We start from the raw sequence: 21,636 nt of genomic DNA, 5'->3' as shown, positions 1-21,636 counted from the left end.
CCATAAGCTGAGCCTAAAGCCGGCAGGAGATAGGGCCGAGCCGCCACAGGGGAAGGCGAGCATCTGAGGCCGAGACCAAGCTGTGGCCCTCAGGTCAGGAGTGGCCCCGGAGGAAGGTGGGAGGCTTGAGCAGAGCCCTGAAGGAGGAGGCTGGGAAGAGACTGACCTGTCTGTGGAGTGCTGTGGGAAAGAGGTGTACACACATACACACACACACACACACACACACACACACACACACACACCCCACACCCCCCCCCCCCCCCCCCCCCCCCCCCCCCGGTACTTAGGAAGGGCACATCTGCCTGGGGCTGTGGGCTGGGAGCAAGGATTGTGCCTATTACAGGAGCCCAGCTGCGCCAGGCTCTCCACACACACTCCAGGGGTGCTGCGCCCAGGGAGTGAGGTGGCCAGGGCCCGGCACACTTGTCCGTGGGTCATGCTTGGGAGCTCTTTGGCCTGGGTGTTTTCTTACATGTTGGACTGGTAATTTGATTGTGAACACTATTTTAGGGTTACTTCCAAAGGCCTGTCTTGTTTTTGTGCTGTTTGTTTATGTATTTTCTCTTGCTGGCTCCAGTGAATCTGCTAAACTGCCCTTGGCAGTTTAAGACTTCATTTCAACTCCATAAGTGCGCTAAGTCTAGAGGAGGGAGATCAGAGGCAGGTTAAGGAGTTTGGGCACATGTAGGGCTGTCCAGTGGTGATGTTCATAGGTGTGTAAGGAAGTGGCATTTCTGTTTTGGGCACGGTGTTCTCTCTCTCTCTCTCTCTCTCTCTCTCTCTCTCTCTCTGTCTCTCTCCTCTCCCTCCCTCCTTTCCATCCTTCCTTTTTCAAAACAGGGTTTTCCTGCCTAACAGTCTTGGCTGTCTTGGACTCGCTTTGTAGACCAGGCTGGCCTCAACTTCAGAGATCTTCCTGTCTCAGCCACCTGGTGCTGGGCTTTAAGTTGTGTGCCATTGCTGCCAGGCTTGGCACAGTGTTCTTGAGAGTAGCTGAGTTGGCCATCTGTGAGCACACACTTCAGGGCATGAAGGGCTTTAGAGTAGTGGGTCTGTGTTGTGCTTGTGTGGAGAACAGAGGTAGTGTGTCTAGGGGCCAGCCATACTGGCCTCCTGCCGCCTGTGGTTGCAGTGAAACAGCTGGGGTTGACCTTCTGGCAGTAAACGAAGGCCTCCCTGCACGCCTGCGCCGACCACCAGACAGTTCTCTCTTGCATGTGGGCCGTGTGGCCATGCCCCGAGAGGAGACCCACAAGTCCAGTTTGTGTGCTCAAGCTCCTCGGTCCTCCTCACGTGCAGAACAGCTACTTGAAATCGGTTGCCGTGGGGAACTCCAGGGCCCCATCCTCTCCCTCCAAGTCGTTCTTAGTCATTGGATGTCTCTAGCTATATTCCTGACTGCCTGGCAGCGGCCGCCTGGATAGGAGTCACAGGAGTGAATTCCAGTTGCCCCTGTGCTGCAGAAAATTAAAACTGCTCGTGGAGTCCGTGGTACCTTCTCTGTAACCAGGGACAAAGCTGAGCCCCTCACTGGCCTCTGGCAGACCAAACACTGGCCAGGAGATCTTGCTTTGAGGTCACAAGTCTGATATGGGCAGCTTCAGTGCCGGAGACACAGAAGTTGTGCTGTTCTGAGGCCTGGCCTGGAGTTCTTCGTACCCTGGAGACATACGGCACTTCTCTTGGGTTTTTGTCTAGAAAGTTGGGTAGAAGTAAAATCTGAAGTAGGCTAGGTATTTTACAGAGATGCGGCTGTTTTCAGGCTGACATTCCGTACAGCGTAAATGTTAGTGGACGTCACAGTTTCTTTTGTCCCCGTGTACACGTTTTGCGTACTGCAGCCTCAGCCTGTGGTCTAAACATTGTTGTGGCTGCAGTGGAGCAGTGATGGTTTCCATTCTAGAGCCGCTGTGCTCCTGAAACAGGCCTGTGTGGGAGGTCAGACTCTCAATCATTTTATGCAATGGGCTGCCTGTTCTTAAAAGAGACTGCAGTTCTGGTGAGGTCAAGGGGCTGTGGTTCGGGGGCCCTGCAGTCTGTACCAGGCTCTGGCCTGTGGGTTGATGACATCTGCTGGGGCCACACAGTGGATTGCTGGGAGCGGGGCTCGTAAGACCTCAGAGGTGATGCCTTGGCTTGTCAGTGCTGTCACCTGGGCAGTGGCAGCGCTACCCTGTGGTCCCAGCGCTCCGAGCTCAGGGGCCTCAGTTCAAGGTTATCTCCAGCTGCATAGTGAGTTTGAGGCCTTCCCAGGCAATGTGAAACTTGAGTTTCAAAAACCCAAAAGCAAATGGAGAAACAAAAAACTTCCAGCTCCAAACCACACCGACCTTGAGAAACAGGTTGATGGCTTGGTGGCTGAATGTGTGCTTTTCACCCATGATCTTGAGGTTGCCAGCTTTCGCTCTGGGCAGCTCACAGCCTGACTCCAGCTCCAGGGAATCTGGCACCCTCCAGAGGCAAGCTTCCCTAGCAGTGGCCTGCACGGCTCTGGAAACAGGCATGGGGATTAACCAACAGGCAACAGCTCGTGTTCTGGGGGTCACTCCTTGTAGGGTGGCTGGGCTTGAGGAGGTGGGCCAGGATGAGGAGGGCCGAGCTGGGTGTGGGAGCACTGCAGCCTTGACTGCACTCTTCCTGCCCTGGGGGAGGAAAAGGTGCTGCTGGCTCGGCTCTGCCGTCCTCGTGGGTTTCACTTTGTCCTCGGGGCCCCAGACGGACAGGGTGTCTGAAGCTGCGTTTCCCAGAAGCTGCTGCTCTTGGTCAGTGAGTGAGTCTTGAGGAGGTTGGCTTGAAGATGTCTTCAGGGTAGGCTAGTGTCCTGCCGGGTCTAGGGCTCACCACACTCGGCCCTCTGTGCTGGTTCCAGGTCTCCTGAACTTACGTGCCGTCCCCAGGCAGGGGCACAAAATGGGCTCTGTTGCAGTGTGCGCCCTCCCTTGGCATCAGCCCGCTCCCCAGCCCCCTGTTAGTAGTCAGAGGGCAGTGGCCAGCGGTCCAGCTGAGGGCTGCTCTTGGTGTTTCCGGTGGCTCTCACTCCTTGGCCTTCCTCCACACCCACTCCGAGTCGCCTGTGAGAGGTGAGTTGGCAGAGTCTTGGTGAAATCAGCTACATCAGCTTGTGTCCATGGAGTCTCGGCTTCCAGTGCTGAGCTGAGCACTGTGCTTTTCACTGGGTGCCCCTGGCTGACAGGCCAGGAGGATGCCCTGTCCCGCAACGGGCCTTGCTGGGCCTCCGGATGTCTGCAGAGGTGCCGAGGACGTCGCTCAGCCACTCTACGCTCTTGGGGCACCTGTAGGCCTGGGCAGCACCGGGCACGGCGGTTCTTGCCTTCCTGACACTTCCGCCCTTAAAACTGCTTCTCGTCCATAAAATCCCATTGCTGCTGTTCTGAGTTGTAATGTAAATGTCTGATATGGGGCCACCAAAGTGGTGCCAGTTGAGAGCTGCTGGCTTAGGCGAGGCACCTGAGACTTGACAAGGTGGGAGGAGCAGGAGGGGAGGTGGCCTCCGCCAGTGTCCCACAGCCTGCCCACCAGGGTTTGGCGTGGTCGCTTGAGCTAAGCTAAGGAGTAGTCAAGATTGTGGGCCTCCTCATGGCGGGTGTTCCACTTCTTCATAAGTGGTGTGCCAGGGGTGCTGTGGAAGCTGGAGTGCAGAAGAGGTAAGTGAGCTAGGAACTTACGGAGTGTGTGGCTGGTGACAGCTAGTAAGGCAGAGGCTGTCCACAGACCAGGCTGCATGACTGGTGTGCATGAGCTGAACAGAAAGGAGTAGGTTTATCCATGTTCTTAGAAGCCTGCAGTCCACGCTGGGCTCAAGCCTGGCCGCCTTGGTCGCACATCTCAATGTTAACTGAGCTGGGAGGCCTGGGGGAACAGCCAGCTACAACATGGAGCCCTTCCTCAGTCCTTCTGTGAGGCCTTTGTGTTCCTCCCTGTGGGGAACCTGCCCGTGCTTGTTTATCCTGTTCTGGATTCAACCTCAGGCTGACACATGCACAGGGTGTTTCAGGGTCCGGGCACTTCTGTCTGTGCATGGCAACCAGAAGTGGCCTCCTTTATTGTCTCTTAGTTACTAGTTTGAAGAAGGGTCCCTCCCAAAGCTGGGTCATACTCTTCTTGGCTATACGGGGAGCCCACAGGTCCAGCTATTCTTCCTTCATTTTCCTCTGAACAGGAGTTAAAGCTCTGTTACACAGCTGCTTGGTTCAAGATCCGTGCTCAACCCTGAACTCTCTGTGTCCCTGCCCCTAACGTCAGTATGGGAGCCGTTCCCACTCAGCGTGTCCCTGCTCTTAAGAAGTGCTTAGGAATAGTTCCAAGCACATTCGCCTGAGATACTGTTATTGCTTCTTGCACCTACATTAAATTAATGTCTTTGGGCAAACTCTGTGGCAGCACCCTGTGCTGTAGCTGATTGCCCTAACAAAGTCTGTTTCCAGAAAGATACAGGACTGGGGAGAGAGCTCAGCGGTGAGGGCTTGCTTGGGATAGGGAGGTTCTAGGTTCAATCCACAGTGCTGTAAAGGGAAAAAACAGATGAGGTCCCAACAGAAAAGATGGGCAAAGCACATAAACGAAGCAGTTGCAGAAAGATAAAATATCCATGACTGTGGGAAGTGGAGGAAGCCCTAAATGAATGACGTCTCAAGTGAGTGTGTGTTGACACAGGCACAGCCATGTCAAGGACCCCATAGCCCCAGTCTCACAGGAATGGCAAATTCCGCTGGTGCAACTGTTGATGTTGTGTGCAAACAATGTCCACCATAGTTTTCTCCCACCAGATGCTTAGGGCCTGAATCCACTGCTCCTACTGAGATTAACTAAGCCTGTACCCTTGTTCATCAGTATGTAATAACCCTTCCTCCTTGTTTGGCTATATTCAGTAATCTGGCTTCCCTGTTGGACTGTATGTTACACAGGCTCCACTTGGGTGCTGTGGTTTCTCTATCAGAGAGCTTAGTCCACGTGACCCCAGCTTTTCCTTGTCCATGTCTGTCTCTTTTCTTCATTTCCTTGTCGCCCTGTCAAGTCTGTCCCTGGAGCTGTTCTAGACAGCGCACATAACTCTTTGTGTGAAGAAATTTAAGTGCACATTAAGAAAACAGCAACATTCCCAGAGCGCCCTCCCCCTTTCCCACATAGGAAGTAGTCTGAGGTAATGCCTGCCTTAGTTCTCAGGCTGCCACATCCAAGTACAGGTGAGCAATCCTGGTTGCTGAAATTAGAAATCTGAGGTGCTTCAGAGTGTGAAGTTTATAGAGTGACCACACAGAGCAACGACTGAATAGTTTGGCTTGTAGAGTTTTCATGGATGTCAGTGAAAATACAGGTGCATCCAAATTACTATGTGTATTAGATGTGTGCAAACATTACATGAATTGTGCTCAGGCTTGGATTTCTTTTATAAGATCTCTTATTATATTTGTGAATATTCTAGAGTTGAACAGAAAAAGAAATCCCAAACACACCTGCTCTCAGGCCTCTGCAGTCAGGGCTCTTCGGTCTACGCCACAGCCGAGGTGGCCAAGCAGGAGTACCCCGTAGCTCTGCAGGCTTGCGGTCTGCGGCCACAGCTTGCCCGGTCGTTTGTTCAGGGGCCTCTCCTTGGCTTCTCTTGTGTCCTGATCTGTGTTTCTAACGACACCATACTGTAGCCGCCCCGATACTCTCATTTTGATGAATGCCCCCTTTACATTCCGCCTCCATGTACAGCCATGTTCCAGGGGCTTGGGGGCCTAGTGTAGCTGGATTTGGGAGGAAGAAGTTCCAGCCCGCCCCCTGTGCCTTGGCACATCCCAATGTGCCAGTTACAAGAAGAGTAGCAGTGCTTGCCGGAGAGGGGGTTCACCAGACTAGCCTCGGGAGGACAGATAGAAAATCCGGTGATCCCAAGTTAATCTGTGGGGTTTGGCATGAGCTTTAGGTTTCTTTTTTCTTTTCTTTCCTGTTTTGTTTGTTTGTTTTTTTTTTTTAGATTTATTTTATTTATTTATTACATATATACCAGAAGACGGTGCCAGATCTCATCATAGATGGTTGTGAGCCACTGTGTGGTTGCTGGGAATTGAATTCAGGACCTCTGAAAGAACAGCCAGTGTTCTTAACCGCTGAGCCATCTCTCCAGCCTGATCTTTAGGTTTCAAAAGAGGAAACCAGGGCAAGGAAAATGCACGATTAGTCTGGTTGATCTTTAGCTCTTGCTCTGCAGACTGGTCTAGGTGCTGTAGCCACCCTTGAAGACCGCCTAGCCCTCGGGAAGGGAGGTCCTTCCTCGGAAGTGAAGGTCCTGGGACGTGATGGTGGCCTAGGACAGCGCTCTGTGCTCCTGACACGCTCTTTGTGTGAGGACCTGATACCTGTGGGCTGTGTGATTCCAGCGTGTAGCTGGGAACCCCAGATCCTGACGGCCTGTGCACCCCAGGGTGGGTTCCTGTTGGAGGGCTCTGTCGCCCCCCAGTGGTGGTGTTGAGAATGGCTGTGTTGAGCCTGTTTGCTCAGTGACTTTGCTGAGGTTGGGTGTACACCAGAGGCTCCTGAGAATCAGCTCTTATTTCTGCTGCTTTTAGGAACTAGGTTTTGTTGGCTTTGTTCTCTGGCAAGCTCAAACGTGTACAAAGTGCATTCAGGTTGCTGTAAACCTGTGCTCTTATCTCCCCACCACACTTCTTCCACACACTCTGTTTCACACATTCGTGTCTCTTTTTATTTTGAACTCACAGTTTAATGGAGATCACAGTATGGCCGTGGGTTTAGAAGTGTCCCCGAGGAGACAGCAGGCCCCAGTGGATACTAATATCTCGGCCGTGCTGTCCTCACTGAAATGGTGAGGCAAGGCTGGCTGATTAGCCCCAGCAGTGGGGCTGCATTTCGGCAGTTACTCTGGCCCTGTGGAGAATGGAGGAGCCAGTGAGCACTGTGACTGGGCACGATAGTGTGAAGTCAGGGCGGCTCTCAGCTGTGCAGTTTATCCGGGCTTGCACGGCCTGCTGTCTGGGGTGGCCCTCTCCGCACCACCACCTCCTCACTTTCTCCTCACAAGCTGCCCTCCCTTGGTGCTTGGCAGCTGTGGACTCCCAGGGACAGGGCGTGGCTGCTCACTCCTGCTTGCCACAGCAGGCAGTTCCCCCCCCCCCCCCCCCCCCCCCCCCCCCCCCCCCCCCGGCTGAGATTCCTGGTGTGGTTTCCAAGGGCCTGTGGGTGAGCTGTTGTGAGCATACAGGGAACATGAGTGTGCAGACACAGACCCTCAGCAGGCTCAGGAAACTACTGCAGTGTCTCCAGTGCCCTCTGCTGTGGGCCTGTGGGCAGAGAGGGGCAGGGCTGTGCCGGGTGTCCGACGGGAGACTGGGCCAGTACCTCAGCATCGGGAGTGTTTCCTTGGTGGCGGATGTAGGAAGACAGCAGTGAACTGTGCAGGCGGAGCCTGAGAGCTCTGAGGCCAAGGTGTTGTCGCTCGGGTTTTGCCATCCAGGTAGCAGAAAGGTCACTTCCCCGAGTGGCAGTGCCCAGGGTGGGGACCAGGCTGTGAGGAGATTTTGCTGTTAACAGACTTGAAGTCTGGAGGAATTGAGTCAGCAAGCCAGAAGAGGGAGCACAGAGTCAGGGCCAGGGCCGTGGAGGGACACAGTCTTTGCAGGGCCACTGGTTTCCTCAGCGGGTCTGCGGAAGTGTCACTGCTGGCCTGGAGTTCACTGTGTGGCCAGGACAGCCTGTGGCACGGAGCATGTGCTCAGAGTGCCATGGCTACCCTGCCTCTTCCTCTCTTCCCCCGCCCTCCTCCTCCTCAGCTGGGTCACACGTTAATGGGGTTCTCCTGCCACCTCCACACACTCGCCACCATGCTTTGTTCTTCCTCCCCTCCCACCTACTTAAGCTTCTGGAAGTCTAACCGGGTCCTCTCCACGCAGCACGGCGGTGGCCAAGCCTCGAGTTCCTGCTGTGTAGCGGGCACACCGGCCTGTTGCCCTGTGCTCCCCAGGCTGGGCTTACCTTCAGCTGCAAGCACGCTCAAGGACAGTCCCAGAAGGAGGGGTGCTGATGAAGCAGGCCAGGACCTCCCTGACACGAGCAGGTGGCTACCTCGGTCCTCGCCCTTGGTAGTGAGGACCGCAGTCTCAGTCTGTGCTGCCAGATGCCTGGTGCTTGTTTGCTGCCTTGTTGAAATGGATCTACAATGAATAGCAGACATAGGCGGTGGTTGGTTTAGGTCAAGGAAGACAGGTGAATTTTCCCACCGTGACCACAGGCCTTGTGGTGGGAGCCACATGCTGGGCCCGCTGTGCAGGGGACCTCGCTGGGGCTTTGAGGACCGAGCAGCTCTGTGCTGGAGGACAAGAGCCCAGAGGCTAGTTTGATAAGTCTGCCCTCACCCCAACTCCAGGGAGCACAAAAGCTCCCATAACGACGTGAGCAATGGAGACGGTTGCTTTAGGTTTAGGCCAGAACCCACGTGATACCAAATGTGTGCAGGTCCTTACACAGAACTCGGGGAGCTGTGAGGGCAGGGTAGCTTTAAGAGAGACCTGGAAGAGCAGCCACACACTGGTAAAGCAGGGCCAGAAAGAGCGTTTGCTGACTTCGGCGTGTTGGAAGCTGGCGGCCTGTTGGTAGGAGTGGGTCCCAGGCTGCCTTAGGTTTCCACGTGGGAGGTTTTATTAGGGAAAGGAGGAGGGGGTCACAGAGACGTCCCTGGGTGGGGGAGGAGGGGGCGTGGAGAGAGGGTGGTGCGAGTTCTCTTATAAGGTGACCCAGAGCATGTGCAGGTGGTTTCAGGTGGTCCATAGGTGGCCTCATAGATGCCTGATGTCCCATTTGTCAGGTCCCTCGGGCTGGCCGTAGAGATGCCTGCATACGAGTCCCAATATTCCTCCCTTTTTGTTTTATTAAAAAGGAGCTAGGAAAGGGGTGATGGTGGGGAGGACATAGGGGCGACCTTTGCTCTTCAAGCTACTTCCTGCTGCTTAGGGGCATTGTCATTCTCAGGGTATAGCTGGTTCCCACCATCAGGGTTGATTGGAAGGTCATTGTCATCTGGTTCTGTGGGCAGAGGTTGATAATCCTGTAGGAGTAACTGATTAGTGGTTTGGTTAAGAATTTCTGTATTTGTTGTTAGAGGAATGTAGAGAAGTTAATAAAGCAGGCTGCAGAAAGCAAAAGCAGAAAGACAGCGGAAGAGGTGTGAGGAAGGGCAGAATCTATTTCCATATGGGATTCTCGAAGACCTAAGAGCTAGAGCCTCCAGCTGTTCTTCGCTTTTGTAGATTTGTCTGGAGTTGTTGGATTTTGTCTTTTACTATGCTTTCCTGGAGGAAGATGGCAAAGGCCACCTTTTTTTTTTTTTTTTTTAACTATAGTTTATTTACTTTGTAAATAAACTGTAGCCCCTTCCTCATTCCCTCCCAATCCCACCCTCCCTTCCTCATTTCCTCCCTGCACCTCTCTAAGTCTACTGATGGGGAGGTCCTCCTCCCTTTCCATCTGACCCTAGCTCATCAGGACTAGCTGCTGTGTGCTCTGTGGCCTAGCAAGGCTGCTCCTCCCTGGGGGTGGGGGGCAAAGCCAGCCACTGAGTTCATGTCAGAGACAGTCCCTGGAAGGCCACCTTCTTTAGCTGTGAGGAGATCCAGTCCTCCTCAGTTTTGAAGTACTGCTGCTGCCATCGAGCCGATCTGTCCTTGGGGAGTTAGTATTGTCTGAGCCACTTGCTAGAGGTCCTGGATGAACTGGGAAGAAGGCTGATAATGCAAAGTTAGTGAAGTGGCTAGTCCTACTGTCTCGGTCCTGACAGCTGCTGTGATTTCTGCAACAGCCAGAAGGGGCAAGACTTGAATTGCCCTCTTCTCCTGCTGGGCAGCTGCTGAGTCCACGACCAGGATTGGTAAGGGCTCCTTTCCATTTATCACCCACGCTCAGAGAAGAGGAGCACCAGCGTGCAAACTCCTGACCAGCCAGCAGGCAGACGATAGTAGACCTAGAAAGAATCGAGGTATTGTTAGCAGTAGATGATGGTAGTCTACAAAGAATCAAGGTATTATTAGTAGCAGGGCTTTGGGATTGAGATGTATCAAGGATTATAGTTTTATTACACTCTAAAACTTAGCCTTCCTACAGAGTGTGTCCTGGATGCCTTGAAACAGCTTGCCATGCCAAAGAGGGTGATGTGAAAAAGGTAGGGGGTTATGGCAACATCAGAGTCAGGGCAATTAGTGAATGGTGGAGTAAGGTTACTTGACAGAGTCACCGGAGAAGGTGTCAGCGGTAGTTCTGAGTTGGTCCCAGGTGGGACACAGCCACAAGCTTTAAAATGGCCCCGTTGGGTCACATTGAGGAGCTTATAGGCTGAGTTCAGAGTCTGAAGTAGGAGACAAAATGACAGGTTTGTATTATTTAGGAGAGGGGATGTTAAAGAGGTAATGACCTTAGAGGAGTGTTTAATTCTCTACTTCTCCCATCCCCAGGGATTGGGTAATTGGGGCATATTTTCTCTGATATGGATGGTACTTATCTGTAGATTGGGTGTGTAGCAGCGGTAGAGTTTTCCAGCGATGCCTGTTTCCTGTCTGGGATCCCAAGGGTCTCGGATGTATAAGTAGAGAGTCTTTTTGTACAGGTGAAGAAGCTTCTTCTGTGCTGGTGTATGGATTTGACAATACCGTATGGGCAGCCTCCATATCTGTCTGGCCATTTTTTGCAATAATCTTTTGTTTGACCAAAGAGGAAGCAAACAAAAATTCTATCAAATAAGAGAGGAGGGATGGATGTGGGGGTGATGGCTATTTCAATCAGCTCCTGACAGCCTCCCATAGAGCAATTTCCCGGCCCTATTTGTAGAGACTGTTTATTATCAATGATGGTTTCTTGAATCTTGAATCTCTATATGTAGGAATTACCTTGGACAGAAACAGGCAAGAGAGAGAGGAGGAAAAATACATACCCAACCCAATAGGGTTGAACACAGCTGCTGTAGCGAGGCCTCATTTCTCTGGAACTGGAGACAGGGTGGCTGATCTTGGCGTCTTCTGGAGCTTGAGGGAGCAGGGTCTGTTGGAGTTGCTATGTAGGAGGGGGCATTATCTTGAGGAGAGGGGGTGAAAAAAGGCTTGCGGCGGGATAGATGAATCCAGTGAGGGAAGCCCTCAAGCTTAGCAGCTGTTGGGGTCACAAGAATCACCTTGAAAGGGCCCTGCCATTTAGAAGAGATAGGGGGCTTTGGTCTAGAGGGGAGAGAAGGACCTGGTCCCCGATGTTAATAGGAGATGGACAGGCATTAGTGTGTGGCTGTGGTAAACAGTGGTCAGTAAAGACCCATAGAAGAGAGCGGAGATGACCAGAGTAAGGAGTAAGTAGGTGGTCAGGGAGAGGAAAGGATTTAGCTGAAAGACCAGGAGTTAGGACCAATTTTCCATACATGAGCTCAAATGGCGAGATGGACAGAGGTGGGGGGGAGGAGCTTGTAGCCTGAAAAGGGCCGGAAGAGGAGTTTTACCCAATCGAGGTGAAGCTGTTGTGATAGTTTAACAAGGGTTTTTTTTTTTTTTAAGGATCGGTTAGTTCGTCCTATCTTTCCTGAGGACTGGGGGGATGGTATGGGGTATAAAAATACCAAGGAATATTAAGGGCTTTAGATTAGGTCCGGAAAACCTGAGACGTGAACCCAGGACTATTGTCTGACTGGCGGGAGGTAGGGATTCCAAAATGTGGGATAATCCCATGGAGAAGGAGATCAGAAATTGTCTGAGTTCTTTTAGTATTTAGGCAGCCTGCTTCTGGGTTGCCTAGCAACCTATAAGATGTCATCGTGTCGCCCGCCAGGTAGCTGCATCTGGCAGGCAAGGTTCAGCTGCTCCAAAAAAGGATCAGCCTGCCACTTTGTCTCTCTTTTGCCCTCTTAATCTCTCGTGCTCTTGCCCTCTCCCCTTTCTCTGTTGGGGTGTCCCCTCCCTTCCCCCATATTGTCTCGCCCTCCTCTCTTCCTCCACCTCCATTCAACAAACTGCTTTCTTATAAAATGCGTGCGCATCATCATTTCGTGGGTCCTCACATCACAGGGCTGGGAGGCTGGGCTGTCAGGGTTAGGGGCCTGGTGATGATGGTGGGAAGTGTGCTCTTCCTGTCTGTGTGGTACACAAGTCATGGCTTGGCTCCAGGTGCTTGGGCCGGCCCGAGGTGAGGGACACCCAGATGGAAATGCCCTCAATCCTGTTCTCCTGCCACTCCAAGCCACTCCTACCTCAGGACAGGGCAGGAGGGTGCTGTGTGTAGAGGTGTTCCGTGCGTTGTTTTGTATGTGCTTAGAGAATGGAGGTCTAAAGTAATGGCAAAGTAGTCTTTTCATTGACGTGGCTACTGTCCACTTCTGCTGTGACGCTAACTCCCCCGTCTCTGCCCTGCAGGATACTAAGCTGTGGATAATAATGGAGTACCTTGGCGGAGGCTCTGCCCTGGATCTGGTAAGTATCACTGCCTATGGCACACAGCTCTGCCTGGTCTCACTGCTCCAACAGGAGTTCTGGCCCCACTTCACTCTTCCTTTAGGAAGCACGCAGCTGTTCCTAACCTATTTCTGTTTCTTACACAGAACTTAGAGTTACAGTGGCCTCTGAGGCCACTGGGGGAGGGGTCATTTCGTTGTTAACCTTTAAACTAAGCTGTAGCAGCAGTTAAGGCTTTTGTCTGGAACTAAGGAGTTATTTTATCTAGAGCCCTTGGCTAGGGTATTTTTCCGACCAGCTGTATCAGCTTCTGGTAGAGGAGCTGTTAGCTCCTCTAGCTAACAGCCGTCATGTCTTTTCCTTTCTCTTCTGTGTGGGTGTGGATCCTGCCTGTCAGTCAGCCAGCCCCTCTGTACCTGCAGGGTTCAGAAGAGGGCTCTGGGTCCCTTGGGACTGCAGTTGCGGGCAGCTGTGAGCCTCAGTGTGGGCGCTGGGGAGGGAAGCCGAGTCCTCTAGAAGAGCAGCAAGTACTCCAGTTTGTCTCCTCGGCCCTGTGTCTTGGTTTTGCGTTTCAGGTGGAGTTTTGTTCCCTGGGTCAGAGACGAGCTGCAGTGACTGAAGTAGGCCTTAGGTGTTGGAGATGGGCCCCAGGCAGGCTGCTGCACTTGGCCACCTTGCTCTTGCCAGGCTTGGTGCCTCAGTGGAGCAGGCCCAACCAGTATGTTCTTTGCTCCCGACTTCCCCCACTGCTTTCCACATCGGCCCACAGCCGGGAGAGATGCTGGTTCACACTGGGCTTTGGGAGTGCTTGGTAGATGTGTGGCTTCCATCATCTTGTGACGGGGTTGGGCCTGTACTTGTCTTTCTGTTTCCGTTCTGTCCGTGCATTGAAAGTAACACAGCTGGGGCCGGTCAAGTGCTGCTTATACAAGCATGAAGACCTGAGATGCATGTCTCTACCTGAAGATGGCAAGGCGCAGACAGGAGGAGCATGGGCTCACTCATCAGCTGGTCTAGCCATTGAGAGGCCTGAGGGCAAAAGAACCTGGTGGAGAAAGGGATTACAGATGATACCTGATGTCGATTGCTGGACTCCGAACACACCCATACACACATGCATGCACATATGCACAAACACACAAACACAGGCACAAGCTGGCACAGCATGCACACCGCACAGAAGTGCCAGCGTTGATGCACTAGCACCCTCCCAGCCCTGTGCCCGGCAGGTTGGTGATAGGCTGAACCCGTCCTCTGAGCCGGCCCAGGTGATAGCCTTTCCTTCCCTGCTGAGAGGCGTGGGTGGGAGCGGAAGGGAGGCCCACCGCACTCCTCTAAGAAAGGTCCCCATCTCTTTGAGGGCACCCCCTTTTACAGTATCAGTGTGTGGTTTCCTCAGAGGAGAAACTAAAACTGCATCTCTCCAGAAGACTAATGCACTAATTGAGGAAAGTCCATTTTTGTAAACTATGGAGATTGTTTAAAACCGTTCACAGTGAAGATTTCAGGAACAAGTTAATATGACAGAAAGCTAAGTTGTGCTATTATGATGGGAAAAATCAGCTGAGTGTATTTTATGATCCTTATAAATATCCACACTGCACAAAAACCTAACTCTTCCCCTTTCACTCTGGGGGTTGGAGAGGAGTGGAGCAAATTACTTCCTGTTGTGCAGTTAGAATTACTGTTATCCACAGGGAGTTTAATTTGTGGCACATACAGAGATATTTGTAGGCCCTGTCTTTCTGACTGCCCTTTGGAGCAGCGGTTCTGTGTCTGTAAATGCTTCAGTGTTCATTCCCATCACTACGATAATTGAATTTACTTGAATAGATGCCTGCAGTTTCAGAAACCACAGCTGGAGGAAGATGCAGAACCAGCTGATTTAGACTGTGCGTGTGGTTGGTGAGTCTTGGGACCCACCGTTCAGGGAAACATCTCCATGAAGAGATGTGGCACTGTTAGGCCCAGCAAGAGCCTAAATATAAGAAGGTATGAAGAGAACCCAGGAGACTAATCATCCATCGATGCAAAATCGCAAGAGGTTCATTCTGTCCATTGCACAATGGGGTCACCCCTGCTGGTCAGCAAGGAGTGGCTCCGGGAGACAAAGACCTTAGGTTTTTAAAAGACAAGGCGCGGGGAATTCTAGGGGTTGCCTAGAATTCATGATTGGATGAAGTATTTAACTTTTAAAATAATTGGTTGGTTCTGGGCACCCTTAGGTCTGGTCAGCCCTGATCTTCAAGTCAGTTTGGAATTTCCTGCCATATGAGATACAGCCACAGTTAAAGGTGGGAGAGTGATTAACTCATACCGTGTCTGTTCTGAGGAGTGGGGGTGACAGGCTTTGGATCAAAGGTCAGGAGAAGGATTGGGGCCATTTGGCCCAGTTTCCAAGCAAAGCTCATCTCACAGGCGCCAGCCGGTGATTTTCTCTCCATTTAGTAGAGATCTCTGCTTGTTCTCTTCCTTATCTCTACCCTCACAGATGGCTAATGTCAGGAACTTTTACATTCCTCAGCTCTCTGGAGAAGCACTAAGAGGCTTTAATTAACATGGGCCTAAAACTTGCAAATATAAGTTATAAGGCAATTAAAGAAACATAGGTTACAAGGTTATTTTGATCCTTTCAGCACTCCTTTTAGGGACGTGCTTACCTGGGAGTGGTGGGTGGCTCCAGGCTGAGCAGGACCCTGATGTCTTGTCTTGAGCCTGTTACTGCTGTTCTTCCACCTCCTGCTGGATGTGTCTGTCCGTCCTTTATCTCGGTTCACTTTTGTCTCCAAACCCTCAGAGGGGGAGTACTTCAGTAAGGGGTGTGGTAATTATGTTTGAATATTGAAAATAATCAGGATTATTTTAAGAATATCTCTATGCATTTTAGGGAGAGCTGTACGGTTGAGGGCTACTTCCTTGGCTTTATTTCTTGTCTGTCTGATGGAGGTGGAGTTAGCGTGTGCCTGTTGAGTCGTCTGGGGTCCCCAAGGGCAGAGGTGACCATCCTGCTGCTGCCCCCGGCTTTGCTGAAGAGCTCCGCTGGCCAGGGCAGCTGGATCCTACAGCCCCGTCAGGGCACAGTAGCTCTCATGGAGCCCAGCCTCCGGGGCTGCATTTGTGGACACGCAGGGAAATGAGAGGAGGAGCGGGAAGCCGTGACGGGGAATGGTGTCAGGCAGTCTGCTGCCAGAGAGCCCCAGGCCAGCCTTGGAATCTAGTTGTGAGGAGCTTTGCTGTGTAAATGGTGTACTTAGTCAGGCAGAGGTGTTTGACAACCTTCAACTGAATATACAGCATAGTCTTGAAAACAAGGTGGCGTGTTGGGTCTAGAGTGAGCTGGTATTGGCACTCCAGAACAGCAGCTCTCACAACGGCTGTGGCTGCACTGGACAGTTCTGCAGAGCAGCAGAATTTATGGGATGAGTCTTTCTGTCTCTTGAGACAGGGTTTCACTTTGTAGACCCTGCTGCCCTTGAACTCGCAGAGAACTGTTTCTGCCTCCCAAATGCTAGTACTGAAGGCATGCATGCCTCTTGATGCCTGGCCCTTTAACAGATTACCGTGATTTAGACAAGGTTTCTGCTTTCTGTGAAGATGTCTTTCCACATCAGCCATCTTATCTGTTTAGCCCTGGTTCTGTTCATAAGCCCTGTGTAACGTATTTGCTGAGTGGCCAATGACCTTCTTTTCTTGTTAGTTAGAACCTGGCCCTTTAGATGAGATTCAGATCGCTACCATACTGCGGGAAATTTTGAAAGGCCTGGATTATCTGCACTCGGAGAAGAAAATCCACAGAGACATTAAAGGTAAGGCCTGGCACAGCAGAGCCCACTGCACTGCTGTGCTCTCCATGGCTCACCAGCTCACTCTGCCTCTGGGTTGAGGCTGGGCTGTTATTAGGAAACCTCAGGGCACCTGGGAAGAGTGACCCTGGCAGTGACTGTGCATAATGGCGCCTTGGTTGTCTCGCAGCGGCCAACGTTCTGCTCTCTGAACACGGAGAGGTGAAGCTGGCTGACTTCGGCGTGGCTGGCCAGCTGACGGACACTCAGATCAAGAGGAACACCTTCGTGGGCACCCCTTTCTGGATGGCACCCGAGGTCATCAAGCAGTCGGCCTACGATTCCAAGGTGAGGGCCAAGCTCTAGGCCCGCCACACCCTGACCTTTGTCCCTTTTGATTTTGATTGTGCAACATTCCTTACATTCCAGGGTAGGTCCTGGAGGTGGCTCTGCGGCTATGCACAGTACCATGGAGGCTGGAGGACTGTTGTCACAGTGGAGGAGGGGCAGGGCCTGGGCTGCTGTGTGAGGGTATCTAGAAAAAGAAACTCCTCAGTAAGCCCCACAGCAGAACCGGACAGGCATAGTTCTTCAGGGATTGTAAGCATTTATTCTCTTTTCAGTTTCAGCATCCTCATTCCCAGAGGCTTCCAGTTATCAGGAGTCGGCACTCAGGCTCCGTTTCCATGTCAGCTTCTGTTCCTAACTTTTCTTGCCCTTTCCTTTGGTTCTGTGGTTTGTAAACTTTGTAGGATAAACTAAAAACAGCCCAATCTGTCTGCTCCGGTTCATATCTAGCACAGAATTGGCTTTCCTGAGCCCTAAACTTTAAGGCACAAACAAAAGAATGTTCCTAGGTTGAACATTGTTTTGTTTTCTTACTTTCACTGTTTAAAGTTTGTGTTTGTGACTGTGGGCATGTGAGTGCTGATGGAAGGCCAGAGCAGTAGACCGCAGAGCTGGAGTTAGGCGGTACGAGCTGCCTGGCATGGTTGCTGGGAACCAAACTCAAATTCTTCTCTTGTGCTGAGCCCCTCAAAAAAATTTTAACTTAGTTTCCCCCCACTTTGAAAATAGTTGCTGTGTAGCCTAAGTCTGACAAACTGGTGATCCTGTCCTCCTGCTTCAGCCTTCCAAGTGTTAGGATTACAAGTGTGTATTAGCATGCCTGTCTCTCTGCCCACCTGTCCTTCCTTCCACCCCACCCCACGCCCCCCTTCTCTTTTCTTTCTTGGACCTCCTCTGTGTAGCAGATTTCTTCCTCATTGAATGGTGTATGCAAACCTTGGATCACTGTTGTAAGGTATGTGCCATTATGGCATGTCATTGTGGGTGAAGAGACGGGTATCCCTCCTTCTAGTTGCTTGGCAAGCTCAACAGTAAAGCTGGTGGGCTGGTAGCTTGGATGGGAACTCTGGGCTGTCATCCAGCAAGCAGCACATGACTCCAGGTCAGTCAGTTCTGGTCTGCATTTGTTGCTTGCCGACTCCTTGTCTTCTGGAAAATGGCTCCCTCCACAGCTGTTGCCTTCTCCTGCCCTCTTCCTGAGTTCTGTCCTGTGGAAAGGTGGTGCGTGTCCTCCACTCGCTGTCTGCACTATGGTAGGAGACAGCCCATAATCCAGGTTCCTCTGCTTGCTCTCTTGAGTTGTGTAGGAGCTCAGCTTCTCAGAGAGGCCACGCTGTGTCTTGTTTCCCAGAGAGCTGTTCTGGTCTCCCTGTCCTCACGGACGCCTCCTCCTTGGTGTGGTTCCACTTACGCTGTTCTGGACATGACTGTCCTTGACAGTCCATGACACCCTTCCTGGTGTCTGTTGGAGCCGTTAGGCGCCATGGTTCCTAAACGTAGCACTGGACAGGTGTGCTTGCGGTCGGCCTAAGTCTGCCTGGCCCTGGCGTGTTAGGGAGCCATCCCTGTCTCGCACATTTGGGTGAGTTTTTGGCTTCTGACCAAATGGCTTGGTGTTCACGATGTTCTGTCACCTTGTCTGGGTTTATCAGTGGCGTCAGCTGCAAACAGGACTGTGCTGCAGGTCCTGGGTGCAAGGTAGCTCAGCCAAGCTCAACCAGAAGGACGTGGGGACGCCAGGCCTTAAAGTTTCACAGCCACACATTGTCACCTGGGTGGCTGGGTTTGGATATATCATGGTTTAGTTTTGATAGGGTTCCATTATGTAGCCTCTAGTAGTCTTGAACTTGCAGTTCCTCTGGCTCCGCCAGTCTACATAGTGCCAGCTTATAGGTCGTTCTTGGTTGTGTTCAGGACTGTCTAGACATGGATCTGGAGTTGCTTGACAGCCCAGGGGCTCCTCGTTGCTCACATTATGTCCGTGGGCCTGAGGAAGGTGGCCCAGCGCGTGCAGCCTTACTGCCTCTGCCTCTTTCCCAGTCTCCACTTCCAAAAGCAAGTGCTCAGGCCTCTAGGCAGAGTAAGGACACAGCTGACCTGAAACACAGACCTCCACCGCCAGCCCTTTAAAGGGTGAGTGGAGCCTGCTCTGTGCTGAGCTGAGCTCTGGCTGGAGAGCCATTGCCGGAGGGCAGTCACACAGACTGGGCCAGCGAGAGCCCAGCCTGCCTCAGCCAGTGCTCCTGCCGCTCCTGCTCCTCCTCGTGTCGCATTCTCTTCCTCTTGTGCCTTCGTGGCTCTGACTGGGCACTGTGGTAAGGATTTCTGGTACTCACAAGGTCCCAGGAGAACGCCAAGGGAGTCCACTCCAGGTGGCTAAAGGACCAGAGATTGTGCTAGTCTCCTGGTCGCCTGAAGACCTGCCCAGGGCGGAGGCTGCCCTCCCCCGCTGCCCTCCATCTTTGCCAGCCCGGTTTGTTCTTCGTTGGCCTTGTCCTGCTTGCTGTAAAAGCTGTTCGAAGACTCTTGTCTCCTTTCGTACCTGCACGTTTAGGGGATCCGGTGTGTGCAGAAGTGCTGAGCACAGGGGCTCGGGCAGCTGGAAAGGCTGTTGTCCTAGTGCTGAGGCTGCCTGCGCCTCCAGCCCTTAGGCTGGGAACAGAGAGAAATGCATCAGGTGCTGTTCCTAGTCAGGCTCAGCGCTGAGGCACAGCGTGACCGCAGCAGCTTGGGGAAGAAAGTGCGTTTCACTTTAAAACAGTCCTTCGTGAGCTCAGGCCAAAGACCTGGAGCTACGAACTGAAGCAGAGAGCACGGAGGAAAGCTGCTTGCTGACTCGTGCTTCCTGGCTTGCTTAGTTGGCTTCCGCATACACCCCAGGCCCTGTGCAGGCCTGGTGACACTGCCCACAGTGGTCTGGGCCCTTTGACATCAACATTAATCAGGGAAAGGCATGCCTCCTAGGCTTGCCATGCCAGCCAGGCCGATGGGGACATGTTCTTGATTGAGGGTCCCTTCCAAGATGCCTTCAGCCAGGACAGAGGGAAGCTATAAACAGTATAAGGACTTGATGTTTTTCTTAAAGGTCCTGGGGAATTGGCAATAGAGACTCTTACAGATTAATGGGCCTTGGGAGCCGCGCCGTCATTTGGGACATGTGGAGTTCAGATCCTAAGTCAGATAAAGTAGCTATGGAAGTGTTATGTTTTCAGCAGTTGGAGAAGCTCAGTAATTACTCGGTATTAAAGAATTGCACTCCTTGAGAGATGCCCTGTGTGTTGGAATTAGTGAGCCAAGATGCATCGCTCACCCACCTCCCCCACGTGCTTGCTTTTTCCTGTTGCACATTCTGGCGGCACAGGCTGCCTGCAGCGCATGGCTGGCCGTGGCTGCCCGGAGCCACAAGACAGTTGCCAGGCACACTGCCTGGGGAAGGCTCCAGAGTCAGCACGGTCCCCTTCTACTGCTCACATCTTGGCATTGCAGAGCCTTGCCAGCTCTAGTGTCTGCATGTAGGCAAGCCCTGTTTGGTTGGCATATTGGGGTTCTGGGCACAGTGGGAGGCCTCTGTATACCCTTCTTTTTTGTGTGTGTGTGGTTTTTTTTTTTTTTTTTTTTTTTTTTTGACGATTTATTTATTACGTGTATATGCCAGAAGAGGAAATCAGATTCCATTACAGATGGTTGTGAGCCACCATGTGGTTGCTGGGAATTGAACTTGGGACCTCTGGAAGAGCAGCCAGTGCTCTTAACCTTTGAGCCATCTCTCCAGCCTCCTGTATACCCTTCCTTAACTACCTCCTTCTACCTCCTTCACGAAGGTCAGGGGATAGGTTAGGGAAAGCCGCCTGTCTCTTGTCATAAAACGCCATTGTAGAGCTGCCTGACACATGAGCGCTGCCCACTGTAGAGGTGGTGGTCACGGTCACCAGTGCAGGGAGAGCTGTTAGCTACAGCCAGTCTGCTCCCTTGTTTCCTGTGATGTGCCAAGGGCTGCTGATTCTTAGTTCAAGATAATGTTCCTTTTCAGAACCTGAGGCTTAAACTCACACCTTCTCTTTCCCCCAGGTGCTCACACCATCACCCCCGCCCCGCCCTGTGCTCCCCCCCCCCCCCCCCATCGGGGCTCGCCTGAATGCATGCTGGCTTAAGCTATAACCATATGTTGGTCCTTGCAGGCAGACATCTGGTCCCTTGGCATCACGGCGATTGAACTGGCCAAAGGAGAGCCACCGCACTCGGAGCTGCACCCCATGAAGGTGCTGTTCCTCATCCCAAAGAACAACCCCCCCACGCTGGAGGGGAGCTACAGCAAGCCGCTCAAGGAGTTCGTGGAGGCCTGCCTCAACAAGGAGCCCAGCTTTGTGAGTGCCTCCTGTGCTCTCGCCTGCTGCTTGTTCTCTCGCAGTAGCCTCAGGTGTTGTCACAGCTCTCTCTGTGGCCTCTCTCTGAGTTCCAGTTCTTCTTCGTTTTGTTTGTCCAAACCTATTTTTTGAGACATGGCTTCTCTGTGTAGCCTTAGCTGTCCTGGAACTATGTACACCAATCTGGCTTTGAACTCACAGGATCCATCTGCCCCTGCCTCTACCCCGAGTGTTGGGGCTAAAGGTGTGTGCCACCACTGCCTGGCCCCATTTCTTTAATTGCTTGCTTTTTTTTTTTTTTTTTTTTTTTTTTGGTTATCCTCTTACCCTTTAGGGATTTAAGATGTAATTATTTTGATTTAGATTTTCTAGCATCTCATACCTCATTGAGCCTGAAGAATATTCTCCTTGGTGTTAGTGATAGAATCATTAATTTCTGATATTTATAGAGAAAGATCAGGCTGTAAAACTGGAAAGCAACTTCAGTAATAGCAGAGGCTGGCCTCAAAGGAAGTAAACTTCCAGTTCCCAGTTGTGGTGTGCCAGGAACCAAGCAAGGTGCAGGGGCCAGCCACCGCCCTGCTCCGTCTCGGTGTTTACTCGGTGGTGGAGCCCTGCAGCAGCCACTCTTAGCTGAGAACGGGGCCTGCGACCCTCTTTGGTTTGGGTTTCTGTGCGCAGTTAGCTGTGCCAGTCACTGAG

The 21,636-nt window shown here is 52.2% G+C and overlaps 1 protein-coding gene across 1 annotated transcript in view; it reads left to right on the top strand.

Annotated features, from left to right (window-relative positions):
* Positions 1–21,636, top strand: part of Stk24 (serine/threonine kinase 24) — a 75,285-nt gene that overhangs the window by 45,715 nt on the left and 7,934 nt on the right. Inside the window, exons 3-6 of the mRNA XM_055609584.1 lie at positions 12,402–12,458; positions 16,138–16,246; positions 16,413–16,570; positions 20,749–20,934. Of these exons, the coding sequence (XP_055465559.1) occupies positions 12,402–12,458; positions 16,138–16,246; positions 16,413–16,570; positions 20,749–20,934 (510 nt within the window). The remainder of the gene's footprint in view (positions 1–12,401; positions 12,459–16,137; positions 16,247–16,412; positions 16,571–20,748; positions 20,935–21,636) is intronic.

The sequence above is a fragment of the Psammomys obesus genome, unplaced genomic scaffold (genome assembly GCF_907164565.1).
Source record: "Psammomys obesus unplaced genomic scaffold, mPsaObe1.curated_primary_1811, whole genome shotgun sequence".
Taxonomy (NCBI): domain Eukaryota; kingdom Metazoa; phylum Chordata; class Mammalia; order Rodentia; family Muridae; genus Psammomys; species Psammomys obesus.
This window is presented reverse-complemented; position numbering and strand designations above follow the sequence as displayed.